The 16,538-nt window shown below is 40.6% G+C and overlaps 2 protein-coding genes across 2 annotated transcripts; one reads left to right on the top strand and one right to left on the bottom strand.

Annotated features, from left to right (window-relative positions):
- Positions 1–12,091: 12,091 nt before the first annotated feature.
- Positions 12,092–13,084, top strand: LOC107287144 (olfactory receptor 6J1-like). The gene has a single exon (XM_015815610.1). It carries the CDS (start codon positions 12,092–12,094, stop codon positions 13,082–13,084), a length of 993 nt encoding a protein of 330 aa, XP_015671096.1.
- A 1,679-nt stretch (positions 13,085–14,763) lies between these two features.
- On the bottom strand, positions 14,764–15,708 carry LOC107287142 (olfactory receptor 49-like). Its single transcript, XM_015815609.1, has one exon. It carries the CDS (start codon positions 15,706–15,708, stop codon positions 14,764–14,766), a length of 945 nt encoding a protein of 314 aa, XP_015671095.1.
- Between the last annotated feature and the right edge of the window lie 830 nt (positions 15,709–16,538).

Raw genomic sequence — 16,538 nt, 5'->3', positions numbered from 1 at the left:
CACTGAGTTACAAGAAAAATAGGATTTCCGTTCTTTCTAAAATTATTAATTTCAGAATACATAATGGCACAATCTACATATTGTCAGCTGGAAAGGTCTTTGAGGTTCAAATAGACACCTACAGAATTAGAATCTTGACTTCAGGGCCAAGTTCATAAAAATCTGTTGAAAGAAAGAAAAAGAAAAGAAAGAAAGAAAGAAAGAAAGAAAGAAAGAAAGAAAGAAAGAAAGAAGGAAGGAAGGAAAGAAGGAAGGAAGGAAGGAAGGAAGGAAGGAAAGAAAGAAAGAAAGAAAGAAAGAAAGAAAGAAAGAAAGAAAGAAAGAAAGAAAGAAAGAAAGAAAGAAAGAAAGAAAGAAAGAAAGAAAGAAAGAAAGAAAGAAAGAAAGAAAGAAAGAAAGAAAGAAGTTTTAACCTTGGCTTAGAGCTTGCTTTTCCAAGGACGGAGAAACAGAAAAAGGAAGAAAGTGAGAAAGGAAGGAAGGAAAGAAGGAAAGAAAGAAGGAAAGAAAGAAAGAAAGAAGGAAAGAAAGAAAGAAAGAAAGAAAGAAAGAACTTGCTTTTCCAAGGACGGAGAAACAGAAAAAGGAAGAAAGTGAGAAAGGAAGGAAGGAAGGAAAGAAGGAAAGAAAGAGGGAAAGAAAGAAAAAGAAAGAAAGAAAGAAAGAAAGAAAGAAAGAAAGAAAGAAAGAAAGAAAGAAAAGAGAGTGTCTATGATGTGATTGTGCATTGCTGCAGTCATCTTGACTTTTGAGGCCTATCCCAGTGAACCCCCCCAACTTGGCTATCACACTCCTAGGTCTCAAATCAGGATTCTGCTCCACCAAGAATGATGTGAATTAGGAAGCGTTAAAATATTTCTGAACATCAAGATGGGTTGACCTGAAGGTTACTTGATCTCACGGTCTCCTTGGTGGCAGTTTCATGAGGTCACAATGGCCTCATCCCACCACACTTCCTCAGCTGCGGTGGAGACTAGCAACCTGGGTTAAAAGAGGAGAAAGAGGGGAGAAGGGCATCTCCTATCAAGGGGCGGTAAGCCCCCCTGGAATGGGGAACTGGATCTCTGGGAGGAAGTCAGAGGCAATGGAGGACGAAGAACTCAAACCAGAAGAACAGACGAAGGGATCTCAAGCTCCAGGACGACTGAAGTTCTTCCGGAGAGGCCAATGGGCAGTGAGTATCAGTGAGAATTGGGGGGGGGGAGCTTATTCATTTCTGGATCTTGCAAGAAGAAAGACCGATCTTGAAGGGGTAGGACTGTTTTAACAGAAAACTTGAAAACTTCCCCTGTTTATTCATTGGCTCAGTAAGGCTTTAGATGTGGCTGGTTTCATATGTCTTCTCCAAACTGACTCCACCAGGCTCCACCATGGGTCACCTCTAGCCATCCACAAAACTTCGGTCTTCTAATTAGAATCAGAAAACATGGAAGTTGGATGGGATCTGCTAGCTAGCTCATCTGATCCAACCTCTTGCTTTGTTCCACTAATCCAATCATGGCCAGCCATCTCACGTCTGAAAACCTCCTTGGAGGAGGAGTCCACCAGTACTGTAGCCAAGTGTGTTTATCATGTTTTGCATTTGTACATCACTCAGAGTTCTTTGGGACAGAGGCAATTACTAAGTGGCCATAAAATAAATGGAACGAAATGTTTCCTGTTTGTTCTGCCCTTGTTTACGAAATTCTTGGTTTAAGTTCTTAGTGGCATGTTCCTAACAATTTTCCTTTCTAGTGTGATATCCTGTTTTGGTTACTTCTCCTTGCACAAGTAGGAAGAGAGATTCAAGGAAGGCCAGGTCACCATTACATTCTTCTTCCTCTTTCTCTTCCTTTTCTCCTCCTCTTCCTCTTCCCCCTCCTACCTTCCTCTTTCGTCCTTCCCCCTCTTCCTCCACCTCCACCTCCTCTTCATCTTCCATCTCTTCCTCCTCCTCCTTATTTTCCTCCTCTTCCTCTTTCATCTGTTCCTCCTCCTTTTCTCCTCCTCTTTGTCCCCCGTCCTCTTCCTCCTCCTCCTCTTTTTCCTTCCCCTCTTTCCTTCCCCCTCTTTCTCCATCTCCTCCGCCTTCCTTTCCTCCACCTCCTCTTCATCCCCTCCTCCTCTTCCTCCATCTCTTCCTCCTTCTTTCCCTCCCCTCCTCCTCCCCTCCTGCACCTCCTCTTTTTCCTTCCCCTCTTTCCTTTCCCCTCTTCCTCCATCTCCTTTGCCTTCCTTTCCTCCACCTCCTCTTCGTCCCCTCCTCCTCTTCCTCCTCCATCTCTTCCTCCTCCTTCTTTCCCTCTCCTCCTCCTCCCCTCCTGCTCCTCCTCTTCCTCCCCATGTCCTCCTCCTCTTTTTCCTCTTCCACTTCCTCTTTCTCCCCTCCTCTTCCTCCTCCATTTCTTCCTCCTTCTTCCCCCCTCCTCCCCATCCTTCCCTCTTCTTTTCTTCCCCTTCCTCCTTTTCCATGTCCTCCTCCTCTTTCTCCTCCTCTTTCTCCTCCCCCCTCCTCCTCTATGTCCTTCTCTTCCTCCCTCCTCCTCCTCTTCCTCTTTCTCCTCCCCCTCCTCTCTTCTTCTCCATCTCGTCCTCTTCTTTCTCCTCCATCTCCTCCTCCTTGTCCTTGTCGTCGTCTTCTTCCTCCTCCTCCTCCTCCTCCTCCTCCTCCTCCTCTCTAACATCTTCCAAGTCTGGTGCTAGAATAAGAAGAAATCTGCACTACAAGCAGAACAGCTTACAAAGGATCCTATGACTGACACAAACCCCACAAATGTATGGGATCCCAGGAGACTGTTCTTACAGATTTAGAAGTGGAAGATTTTTGACCTTTCCCTAAGAAATAGAGCTCTATTCTTCCACTTCCATTGAAACGCCAATCTAATTCCCCCAATTCAAACTGAGGTTAGAAGAACTCATCCAACATGATCTTAGCAACTGGTTGGCCTCCAAAACATTCTTCCCTTCTGTCTTTGTGTTCCAGTCCAAAGAGACACCACTTACCTCCAGGGAGATACTGTACCAAGATTTGGACCCCATTCCAAAGGAGGTGCCATCGGCCTGGGGACAGAGAGGGGCAAGACTACGTCGGGCTGCCCAGAGATCCTGTCCACCTTTGTCTTCTTGGACATTGTGGATTTCTGGAGATGGAGGAGAACGGGAAGAAAACCACCGTTACCATCGCCTGATGGGAACTCTGGTTTCATCCATGGTGGCAGAAGAAGACCTCCCTCCTCCTACATGGTACGTGGTTCCAAGGGACCATCGCAGGGGTCCCCCTCCCCCTCCCCCTCTCCGATACGTGGCTGATGGTGAGATCAGGGAACAAGGGAACACATTGCCCTACCTCAGCCTTAACCAGTGAGAATAAAATGAAACACCAGGCAAACGCATCTCAATTGGTGTGTGGTCCAACATTTTCTCATTCAGCTCAGTCGAGGAATATGTTGTGCGACTGGGAATGGGTTGTTGTTTTGATAAGTGGCTCCTTCAAGATTTAGGGATCTCTTGATGCAATCGATTGGTTACTGCTCAACCAATCTTCTTCCCAGCCAAAGGTCTCTGTGGTTCGGATGCTGCCGAATGACACCTCCCAAGAATTTCAGATGTTGGGAATGGTAGAGTAACAAAAATCTGGAGAGCTCCAGGCTCTTCAAATTTTGCATTTCAAATTTTGAAGACTTTCCCAGCAGTACAGTATGTGGAGACTCCAAAAATGGAAATGCTGTCTTTGCAGTGTGAACCTTGCATAGATGTTTGCAGGGTCTGGTAAAAAAAATGTTGCGATGATGACCATGATGGTGCAATCAAACACACATCAAAAGAGGCGGAGCTTCAAATGCACCACTGTGGCCACCACCTGGACTTTTTGGATGATCCTTGAAAACATAATTTTCCTACCAGGTGTAAACCATAGTGCATTTCCAGAAAGGTAGCTTTTATATGTTCTTTCTTCCTCCCCTCCATCCCTCCCTCCCTCCTTCTCATTCACACCCTTCCTTCCTTCCTTCCTTCCTTCCTTCCTTCCTTCCTTCCTTCCTTCCTTCCTTCCTTCCTTCCTTCCTTCCTTCCTCCTCCCTCCCTCCCTCCTCCTCCATATTCACATCTTCCTCCCTCCCTCCCTCTCATTCACATCTTCCTTTCCTTTCCTTTCTTTCTTTCTTTCTTTCTTTCTTTCTTTCTTTCTTTCTTTCTTTCTTTCTTTCTTTCTTTCTTTCTTTCCTTCCTCCCTCCCTCCCTCCCTCCCTCCCTCCCTCTTTATAGTTATATATCCAAGCAACTCTGCATAGACTCCCAGAATTTCCTATATTCAGTAAATTAGTAAATGTCCATGAAATCTTTTTTATTTCTGACAAGACTGTGACCTTTCTTGTTTTCCCACCTGACCTAGCATTTAGTTGGATCTTGAGGCACATTTTTTTTTATTGCACTTGAAAAAGGAATAACAAGGACTGCTGGGAGAGCAGAAAGACCCACTTTTAATTCAGAAAATAAATTGCTAATTGCAGTGAACCATAGAAGGCTTTGAGCACCACCTCCAAGAAGGAAATCAACATACAGTGTAAAGGCAGAATATTAACAAGAGAGAGAGAGAGAAATAAAAATAAAACTTGTTAAAAGTGTTTATCTCCCCCTCGCCCCAATCATCCCTTGCCATTCTTCCAACTTGGTTCAGAAATGATGAAGGAATCTGGGGATAGGTTTTCCCTCTATTATTAATTACTTTCTGAAAATAAAGATGGTTGGGTTTGATGAAATGTATTAAGAAAAAAAAAAACCCTCACATTGCTCAAGGTTCATTCTGGTTCACATTTTTTTTTCCTAACTTCCAGTTCCTTCTTTTGTGTGTCCACATTACTTTAGAATTTCACCTTTAAAAAGGGAAAGGAATATATACCTTTTTGCATACATTTCTTATAATGTATAAACTGGGTTAAGTAGTATAGGTAGTCCTCACTTAATGACTAATGATGGCTTAATGACCGTTTGAAGTTACAACAGTGGAAAAAGTTGCTTTATGGCCTGTAAAGCATTTGTGACCATTGTAAAATGTTGCATCGCAAACACACATACATACACACACCCCACGATCACATAAGCTAGGAAATGAACATGTTCCCAGCATCGCTTCCCTCTCTCTGCTGTGTTAAATAGCCAGCTTCTAGTGCAGCCATTCAAGAAGGGCTTTCTCCTCATGCGTAATCTGGCTGACCTTCTCTGCTCCTGCCTTTTCTCTCCCCTACGTGTTCTTGGATCAGGTGCAGTAGGCAGTTCCTCTTCCTCATCACTGATTGGCTGCAGCTGCATGCTTTCCCCACCTGAAGCCTCAGGGCTGTCCTGCTGCAGCTGTGCTTCAGCCAAATCCCTCTTAGACAGCTGCTTGGAGCCATTGCCCAACTGCCCTCCAGATGTGCCTGGAAATGGTTCATCTTCCTCTGAGCTGACCCCTGAAAAGATAACTGGGGAAATGTCCAGGGGAGACATCACATCTGGCTTTTTTTCTGTGAACACACTGGCACACATTAAAAAAATGAAATTCTGATGCCCACTCCCAAAAGAATATACCGTATATATAGAATAGAATAGAATAGAATAGAATAAAATTACAGAGTTGGAAGGGACCTTAAAAATCATCTAGTCCAACCCCCTGCTCAGGCAGGAAGCCCAATACCATTTCAGACAAATGGTTGTCCAATCTCTTCTTTAAAAGTTCCAGTGTTGGAGCATTCACAACTTCTAGAAGCAGGTTGTTCCACTGATTGATTGTTTTAACTGTCAGGAAATTTCTTCTTAGAAGAAATTATTTTATATACCATACACACACATGCACATACATATACATATGCCATGTATATACATATGCCATATACTGTACACACACACACACACACACACACACACACACACACAAACACATTCCATTTTGAATACATAATGGAAAAAAGAGTCTTGAGATTTAACAAGGTTGATAATATATGATATAAAGCTATTACAGAATCTAATTGTTCTGCTTCAGATACCACAAAGCTTCCTCCCACAAGATAACAAAGAAAATCGGTCAAGGTGAGGATGTGTAGCATCCCAGACCAATATTGCAGATCCTGGACAAGCATTGCTTATATGCCATGTCCTGGATAGAAGGAACTTCCAACAATCTTTTCTGCTGTCCTCACCACTCTCTGCACAGCCTTCCTGTCCAAACCACACAGTAATACAATACGACAGGATGGTTTCAATTGTCTCTCTATAAAAAGTGGTAAGGATAGGTGAAGGAAGATGTGTTCTTCTCATACGACACAGAAAATGCAGGTGTTGCTGTGTCCATTTCATCAATGTCTCACTGTTGAGTGACCAAGCTAACCTGCTCATCAACTGCACATCCAGAAACTTAATACTAACTACCTCCACAGTTGAATTAATAATACACAGAGATATATGGCTGTGACTGCCTTTTCTGAAATCGACAATAATCTCTTTTGTTTTTCCTACATTTAAAACCAGGCTGCTTTTAAGATTCCTGTCTATAAACGAGCAACAATAAAGAAATTACTGTGAACTTATTCCTTGTGTCATTCTTGGTTCCTCAGGCCTGGCAGAAGTAGATTTTGATTGTATTGGATCCCATTCAGTTTCTTTTGTTTTAAATAGATTATTATTTTGGTGCGTGGTGATGCAGTGGTTAGAATGCGGTACTGCAGGCTACTTCTGCTGACTGCCGGCTGCCAGCAGTTTGGCAGTTTGATTCTCACTGGCTCAAGGTTGATTCACTCTTCCATCCTTCCTAGGTTGATAAAATGAGGACCCAGATTGTTGGGGGCAATAGGCTGACTCTTTAAACCACTTAGAGAGGGGTATAAAGCACTGTGAAAGGGTATATAAATCCAGGGCTTTTTTTTGTCATAGAATGCCCAGAACGGAGTTCCGGCACCTTTTTTGGATGGAACCTTGTAGGGTAGGCAAGGCGGGTTGTATGACATGTGTGAGTTCCGGCACCTTTTATTTTTACAAAAAAAGCACTGTATAAATCTATTGTTATTGCTATTTTGTCACCACCCAGAAGTTTTATTTTTTTGTGATAGATGGGTGGGCATTTCAATTGGACAAATCATTAAATCAGTCAATCAATCTCCATTTGTTTCATTGTTTAAACGCCAACCAAGTGACTGTGTGTCCTATAATTTCTCCACATATTATAAAGATAGAGGGAAAACATTTCTAACTCTGAAAAAGGGGAGCACTCAAAGATACCTATAGGATCTTCCCGAGTATATAGGATTTCACTTAATTTTAAAGAGCAAAAAAGTAATAAGAAAAAGGGTTCAGCAATAACATATTGGTAGTTTCTCGACATATGATCACAATTGGGACAGAATTTATATCGTAAGAAACGTGATTTTAAGTCAAATGGCACCAATTTTGCAACCATTTATACAATGCTGATTAAGCAAACCTACAGTTGTTAAGTAAGCAACATGATTGTAAGTGTGAACCCATTCTTCCAAATGGATGTGGGTTTTATTTAGTTTAGTTTAGTTTAGTTTAGTTTAGTTTAGTTTAGTTTAGTTTAGTTTAGTTTAGTTTAGTTTAGTTTAGTTTAGTTTAGTTTAGTTTAGTTTTTTGGAAACTAGCAAGAAAGGTTGCTAATTGAATTCAAGTGACCACAGGAACTTCAATCGGTCATAAATGTGAGCTTGTTGCCAAGCATCCAAATTGCAATCACATAAACATGGGAATGGTGCACCAGTCATAAATAACAGAACAACAGAATAATAGAGTTGAAGAGACCTTAGAGGTCTTCTAGTCTAACCCCCTGCTCAGGCAGGAAACCCTATATGTCTTGGTTAGTAGAAAACACAAATGGTCCTTTTTAAATGCCCATTTGTTTGACAACTGTTTGAACTTGCAATGGTGTTGAACAAGTGATACCTATGACTAGTTCTTGAGGTTCCAACAGTCACAGTATAGCATAGTCATGTGAGTTGACTGTTTTAAAGGGTTTTGAGAGTGAAATTGGTGATGGTATGGAATTTTAATCCTGTTGGAGAAGTTGGGGCCAAATTTGAAACCTTTTCATGGAAGCCATATATCCTATTAGAAATTTAAGATCCACTAGATTTAGTTTTAATAAATGGACTTTGAGGAATGGTAAATACAATAGTTTCATTTCAGGAAAGCATAATATAGCAACATCTTGGCTTCTAGGTACTATTGTTTCTAATTGGATCCCTAGGGCGATGGGTTATATTCTCCCATGGAAGTAAACCCAATAGGTTTTGAGAAAGAATTTTTTTAAAAGTACAAAATAAAACTATCCTTTCTCACTAATAATTGGACAGAAAGAAACTGTACAAGCTTCTTTCTTGTACAGTTAATACAGGGAATTTTTTTGAATGCTGACTGAAAGTTGTTAAAAAGTCCTTCATATTTTAAATAAGAATAATCTATCTATCTATCTATCTATCTATCTATCTATCTATCTATCTATCTATCTATCTATCTATCTATCTATCTATCTATCTATCTATCTATCTATCTATCTATCTATCTATCTATCAAACATCTCTATTTTAATAGCTTGGCACTTCTCTCATACATCCCTTTCTCTCCCTACTATTTCCTATTTCACCTAATTTTCACATACACAATCCTATTTATATCTCAATGGGAAACAAATGGGTAGAAAAACCATTGCTTTTGCTTCTTAAAAACACACAGTTACAAAAACTGATTAGCAAGGCAAATTGCAAGCAGAAAGTATTATGATTCCAAACATGTCTAGTGTCATGTTCTCTAGTACCATAGAGAACTGGCTTTTGATTACATCATTTTGACTATCTGGGCTCTGTGTTCATTGCCTGATGATTTGAGAAGATAATGTGAAACTAATTACATATACTTCCCTTATCCCACATGGGGAACTAAATCTTTTTGAACTCTGTGAGGTGGCCTCCGAAGAAAAAGATATAGGGGAATTGTGATGATGGAATAAAGAAAAATGAACACCACATCTCACAGAATGAAGAGGAGAAGGAAGATCTTGTTACCACAGAAGAGTATCAAAAAGCTATCAAGTGTATAGTCTTAGACTATCTGATAGTCTGTTTTGGGGGCTTCAAGTGACATTAGCAGTCCACTCCTTGCTTTTAATGATGTTCCCTCAGTTTTATAGATTTTCATGAATCTCACTTCATGGTTTTGAGTCAATGAAATGGAGACAAAATGCCTGGATTTGTATATGGTTGTGTGACAGTGTCAATTTCTTCTTCCAAGAGACTCTACAGCACAGCAGGCCACCATGAAGATCTAAAATATGAGCCAACAGCTGGTAAAGGTTGGTAAGCCTCAAATGATGGCTTTCTTTGCCCTCAAACATGGAATGAATGGAGAAGGGGCAGGTATGAGAGATGGTATTTCATCTAGTATGGCTTCAGAGTTTGTGCATGGATATCAATATTCCTTCCTCTTCTTTCAATCATCAATAATATCTTCTTGGTATGGAGAACTTGAGTGAGCAAAGCTCTGTGTTTAGAAATATACTTTGGCTAAGGGAGGTGATAGCTACTATTTTCTGCACACCATCACCTGTGTTCATGTGAATCATTGCATTGTTACTTGTACTATCACCAATACTGGTCCATGTGGCTTAGTGTATGGGGTTGATTTGAATATTCTTTTTCCCCCTTTTTATATTAAGCATATTAAGCACTAATATACCTCTCCTCCTTTCTAGTTGTTTTTTCCAAGGCTCTTGGAAAGTTGTCTAATAATTTTAATATCACTCTCTGAAGAACATACAGTATAAGTCATACCTGAAGTCGAATGACATGGCTATGCTAGGGAGGGAGGGAGGGAGGAAGGGAGGGAGAGAGGGAGAAAGAGAGGGAGGGAGGGAGAATGGAAGGCTTGAATAGAATGGTTTTATGGTTTTGTGAATATATGGAAAATATTGCAAGTCTATGCAAAGGTGCTTGGGGTATATAGCTATAGGAAGAAAGGAAGGAAAGAAAGAAGGAAGGAAAGAAGGGAGGGAGGAAGGAAGGAAGGAAAGAAGGAAAGAAGGGAGGGAGGGAGGAAGGAAGGAAGGAAGGAAGGAAGGAAGGAAGGAAGGAAGGAAGGAAGGAAGGAAGGAAGGAAAATCTTTTAAAGGCTAAAATATGAAACTTACATCAACCCAAACCTAGCTGCTAAACCAAAACCTGTAAATGTCCATATATGTTTACATTTTATTTTAGGGTAATAGAAAAGGTGGATCTACTTTTATGTCCATCAGTTCCTAAATGAAACTATTGTAGGTCTAATCTAAGAAGAACTTTAGTTGAACACAAGGATCAAAACGGGAGAGGGGAGAAAGAGCTAAACAGTGAAACCACGCGAAGAAACTTTGGCTGGAAGATTGTTTGTTAGCTTGGCTGCAGACTTTTGTTTTATTATTTGAAGGAAAGAGGGCATAACTGATCTCTTATTGTGAAGGTAGTTTAGGATCAGAAAGCAATGAAGGAAGAAACAACCTTTGGAATTTAGTACTTACATTTTTAAAACAAAATCCAAAAATTACAGTAGCATTGTTAAAATTCAAATCTACGGTAACAGCTACCTGCAAGAACATGTGTGAAATCTGTCTAGATAGGCAGAGATGAGAATACAAAAAACAATCCTTTCTCAAAATATTTCTTTTGCACAGGATGCTGACTTCTGGCTTAACAAGCCAGAATTCCTGGGTTCAGATAAGTTAATTTCTTCAGTGAATGAATCAGTTTATGCTCGAAGAATTGATTCATACAGGCAGATAAGACATATCCTAGACTCCCACAGCACATTTTGATTTTAATTGGTGAACTGTTCAACTCCAATTTAGCCTAGTCTAGCAGTTGGGTGAGCTCAGCCCTTTTCTAGGACTATCCCCAATGAGATGGCTTTGTATAATGGCTTTGTATAATCACCTGAAGTGTTAATACCACTTTACAGTGCCTTAGTAAGGCCACACTTGGAATACTGCATCCAGTTTTGGTCACCACGATGTACAAAAGATGCTGAGACTCTAGAAAGAGTGCAGAGAAGAGCAACAAAGATGATTAGGGGACTGGAGGCTAAAACATATAAGGAATGGTTGCTGGAATTGGGTATGTCTAGTTTAACGAAGAGAAGGATGAGGGGGGACATGATAGTAGTCTTCCAATATCTCAGGGGCTGCCACAAAGAAGAGGGTGTCAAGCTATTCTCCAAAGCACCTGAAGGCAGGACAAGAAGCAATGGATGGAAACTAACCAAGGAGAGAAGCAACCTAGAACTAAGGAGAAACTTCCTGACAGTGAGAACAATTAACCAGTGGAACAACCTGTCTCCAGAAGCGGTGAATGCTCCAACACTGGAAGTTTTTAAGAAGAGACTGGACAGCCATTTGTCCGAAATGGTATAGGGTTACCTGCCTGAGCAGGGGGTTAAACTAGATGACCTCCAAGGTCCCTTCCAACTTTTTTTTATTTTTATTATTATTATTATTATTATTATTATTATTATTATTATTATTATTATTATTATTATTATTATTATTATTATTATTATTATTATTATTATTATTATTATTATTATTATTATTATCATCATCATCATCATCATCATCATGGGCCAAAGCATGTATAAAAGGAATGGGAGAAGAAAGTTTTTGAATGTCAAACAAGGGAAGAAGTAGACTGTTATTGTTGAATCATGCTTCTTTCTTGGAAAAGAAAGCCTCTTTCTCTGAAGCCAACTCTTCTTTTTCTTTTCTTTGTGAGATCAGCAGTGTTCCAATATTTGAGTGGCTGACACAAAGAAGAGGGGATTAACTTATTTTCCAAAGCACCAGAAGGCAGGACAAGAAGCAATGGATGAAAACAAATCAAGGAGAGAAGCAACCTAGAACTGAGAAGAATTTTTCTAACAGTGAGGATAATTAACCAGTGGAACTGCTTCCCTTCAGAAGTCGTGGGTGCTCCATCACTGGAGGCTTTTAAGAAGAGACTGGACAGCCACTTGTCTGGAATGTTATAGGGTCTCCTGCTTGAGCAGGTGGTTGGACTAGAAGACTTCCAAGGTCCCTTCCAACTATGTTATTTTGTTATTCTGATTAGAAATGGGAAACCACACCAATTACAAAGAATTCATCCTCTTGGGCTTTCTGATTGGGCAAAAAGCAGAGATATTCTTGGCCACAATGCTGATGGTGGTGTATGTGTCAACAATATTTGGTAACTTCACTATTCTGTTCATCACCATTACTGACAGTTGTCTCCATACACCAATGTATTTCTTCCTTGGCAATCTTTCTGTCCTAGACCTTTTTTTTTCAACAGTGACTACTCCCAGTTTGTTGAGGAATCTCCTCTCTGGAATCAAGACCATCTCCTTTGCTAGCTGCATGGCCCAATCCTATTTCTACTTCTTCCTGGGCACAGTGGAATACTTCCTCTTGACATGTATGTCCTATGACCGCTATGTGGCCATCTGTAACCCCTTACATTATCCGGTGATCATGAATGACTGTTTTTGCATTCAAATGGTAGTGGCTTGTTGGTTGGCTGGGTTTGGCTTTGTCCTCTATCCAACCATCATGGTCACCAGGTTCTCCTATTACCACTCCAATGTCATTGATCACTTCTTCTGTGACAGTGAACCTCTACTGAAGTTATCTTGTACAGACACCAGTTCGATACAAATAATCCTATTTGTGTTATCATCAATTGTCATTGTTTGTTCTTTGATCCTGACCTTAGTCTCTTATATTTACATTGTCTCTGCTATTTTGGTTATCCCCACTGACTCTGGGAGGAAGAAGGCCTTCAACACATGTGTATCTCATCTCACATTGTTCTTGATGGCTTCTAGTGTCTCCATCTTACTGTACGTGATCCCATCTAAGCAATCAACTTTGGGGGCTCGCAAAATCCCGGCTCTACTCAGCAGCATAGTGAACCCATTCCTGAGTCCTTTTGTGTACACCCTGAGGAATGACCTGGTGAAGACAATTCTGCAAAAGCTCTTTGAACAGGCTCAAACCTCCACAGTTCAGAAGGTACAGAAATTCTTCATAGTTCTGGTCAGGTTTGTAGGGAAAGCCAGAATTTAAAACAGTGGCATCCCATTCTTTTTTTTTTTTGTCAAGGTAATGATTTAACAGCTAACCAGCTTATGTAATGTAAGATGTAAAGATGCGAATGACTCAGCAGGGTCTGTGTCTCTTTAAGAGCCTTTGTATAAAGGGAAGTCTCCACTGATGTGTTCTCTTTCTTCCATTTCCTGCTGTAACTGTGGTGTGTTGGATCCTGCTGTATTGGCAGGTATATGTATATTGTTCCTGGTGTATGATATTGTAGATAGTGTAAGATAAACCACCATTTAATATAGACCACTGTTTACTGTGTTTACTCCTGGGTTATCTCACGCAATAAGACTGTGCATGCTCTAACATTTTTTCCCAGTCTGAATGTGTAAGCCATGTTCCAGAGCTTTCCAAGAAAGGAGCCTGGGAAGGAAAAACAACCCATACATGATATTCAGTTTAATGCAAATGTCATTAAAATATTCAAACAAGGTTGAAATGATAATTTTCCATTTATTTAATAGGTGCTCCATTTTGTCACTTTAAGATTCACTCTTTTTTTCCATAGTGTCTTTATACCATCTACGATTGCAACGTTACATATTGTCGAGCTATTTTGTTTTAAAAAAAAAAAAGTGAATACAGGCAGTCCTCCACATAACCATAACCATAAAGTTGGAAGGGACCTTGGAGGTCATCTAGTCCAACCCCCTGCTCAGGCAGGAAACCCTATACCATTTCAGACAAATGGCTGTCCAGTCTTTTTTTAAAAACTTACAACAGTTCATTTAGTGACCATTTGAAGTTACAACACCACAGAAAAAAAAGTGATATAACCTTTTTTTCCCCTTCACACTTACAAACATTGCAGCATTCCCGTGGTCACGTGATCCAAATTGGCCACTGGTTCATATTTGTGATGGTTTTTTGAATATCTTGGGGATATTCTTAGGGATATATGGATGGTTGCAGTATCCTGAAGTCATGTGATCTCCTTTTGCGACCGTCTGACAAGCAAAGTTAATGGGGGAAGCCAGATTCACTTAACAATCTTGTTACTAACTTAACAACTGTAGTGATTCACTTAACAACTGTGGCAAAAAGGTTATAAAATGGGGCAAAACTCACTTAACCAATGTCTCACTTAATGACATAAATGTTGGACTCAGTTGTGGCCGTAAGCAGAGGACTCCCTGTATGATAACCCTCATGAATTTAACAGCTGTCAGCCTTGAGAGCTAGTTCAGATAATTAGCATGCCCATGAACTAATTCCACTTTATTGTAAGGTTACATTAGCAGAATAATTGCAAGCCTGAAAGTGTATTTCTGACAGGCCCACACAGGAAGGTCCAATTAAACTGATTGATTGCTAAACAGCCTGTGCACAGGAATCTCCTCAACTAATTGCTTAGAATTAGATAAGGGTCAATGGGATTCAAGGGTTGGACGTAGGCAGTGGTGGGATTCAGCCAGTTCGCACCACTTCGGCAGAACGGGTAGCTAAGGAGAGGAGTGGAGCAAAGGTTTACACAAGATGGACTCCATACCAAAGAAGACCTGCCTCCTGGTATGTGCCATATGTAATTTCCTGGCAAATGGAACCCACAACATGCCTTCTCTGCTGACCTGACAGACTGCGCAGATATAATCGGAGAGAGACACACATCCCAGCCCCTGCTTATTCAGTGCTATATCAATAGCCAATCATCTCAATTTCTTGCAAAACCCAATCCATTGTCTCAGTTCAGTCCTCAAAGCATCTTGCACCTGTTTGTTCCTCAAACAGTATATGATTGGGACCAGGAAAGGAATCACGACAGTACTCAGAAGAGTCATCATTTTGTTGAAGATGGATTCATTGGCATCCTTTGGTTTCATGTACAGGAAAATACAAGTACCGTAAGCCATCGTGACCACAATCATGTGAGAAGTACAAGTGGAGAAGGTCTTCTTTCTCCCGGTAGTTGAGGGGATGCGCAAAATGGTGGAAATGATTTTGACATAGGAGACAATGTTGACACTTAAGGTCCCAAGCAGAGAGAATACGGCAACCACAAAATAAGTCATTTCTAGGGAGCTGCTGTTAACACAGACCAGCTTCATTAGGGGTCCATTGTCACACAAGAAGTGATTCATGACGTTAGGACCACAAAACGGCATCAGAAATAAAGGAATGGATGGAACTAGAATTAGTGATATTCCCCCAGCCCAGCAACAAATTACCAGCAATGAGCAGATTCGGGGATTCATGATGGTTGTGTAGTGAAGAGGTTTACAGATAGCTATGTAGCGATCAACAGACATTGTGGCCACTAGAAGGAACTCAGTGGTGCCAAAGGCAAAATTTAGAAATAACTGTATGAAGCAACCAGCTACAGAGATGCTCTTACTTCCAGTGGCTATGTTGACCAGTGTTTTGGGAATTACGGTAGTTGGGGATCCTATGTCTGCCAATGCCACATGTCGCAGGAAGAAATACATTGGGGTACAGAGCTGAACATTCAGCAGTGTGATAATAACAATCAACATGTTTCCTATTAATGTCAAAAGATAAATCCCAAGCAGGAGGAGAAAAAGGCCAACAGCAACTTGGGGATTGTCAGTCAACCCCAACAGTATGAATTCCTTTATTGTGGTCCTATTTGCCATTAGTCCATTCCTAAAAGTAGAGCGAAGAAATTAATTTCCAGATCTCCATTCTTCTTTTAATTGCATGTTTCAAATGGGCACCAGTTCATCCCTTTTCATTCATTGTATTAAAATCAAATAGAAGTTAAAACTTGATGGTTTGAGTTAGACCAAGATACTTCAAATATGTTATTGTAAGTGGAGTAGTTCTTGTAGGCACTCTAATTCTGGTTGTGTTTAAGCCAAATGGGGCTAAGAAAGGTCATTCCATGTGTCAACTTGTCTACAACAATTAATTCTTGTGAACAAGAAAAGATTCTTTTCTGAATGATGGTTGTCTTTTTTTTTTCCCCAGCTTTGCTCAGGTTTCTCCAGACACTTCCCTTGAAGGTGGCTATGGAGATAGCTCCATGTTCAAAGACATCCCCAAAGAGTTTTTACTTCTCTCATGGAATTTTATAGAATAGCTTCTCACCTCCTTCCAGCAGCTGCAAAGGCATTAAAAGAAAGAGAGGTGATGTTCCTAGAGTGAACCCAGTTATGATGGGGCCACTCTGTAACATTATCTCTATGTTGAAAACATGAAGAAGTCAACATTTTCTTCATCCACCTCCTATCCTGTTTGGACAATACATCAGAGAAAGAAGATTGGTTCAGCCCAACAGTAACCCAGGGCTGCTTGGAATTAGGACTGATCTCCCTTCTGATCCCCAAAATGATTTGCAGATGTTCTCATGACATCTTCTTCTTATTCAGGATCCAGATGTGCATGTAAGTCAAGCTATTCTCCAAGGCACCTGAAGGCAGGACGAGAAGCAATGGATGGAAACTGATCAAGGAGAGAAGCAACT

This window comes from Protobothrops mucrosquamatus, unplaced genomic scaffold, assembly GCF_001527695.2.
Source record: "Protobothrops mucrosquamatus isolate PMUCROS unplaced genomic scaffold, P.Mucros_1.0 scaffold355, whole genome shotgun sequence".
NCBI lineage: Eukaryota > Metazoa > Chordata > Lepidosauria > Squamata > Viperidae > Protobothrops > Protobothrops mucrosquamatus.
This window is presented reverse-complemented; position numbering and strand designations above follow the sequence as displayed.

Bases quoted from the DNA above. Each gene is read 5' to 3' on its own strand.
- LOC107287144 (XM_015815610.1), top strand. From the start codon at position 12,092: ATGGGAAACCACACCAATTACAAAGAATTCATCCTCTTGGGCTTTCTG.
- LOC107287142 (XM_015815609.1), bottom strand. From the start codon at position 15,708: ATGGCAAATAGGACCACAATAAAGGAATTCATACTGTTGGGGTTGACT.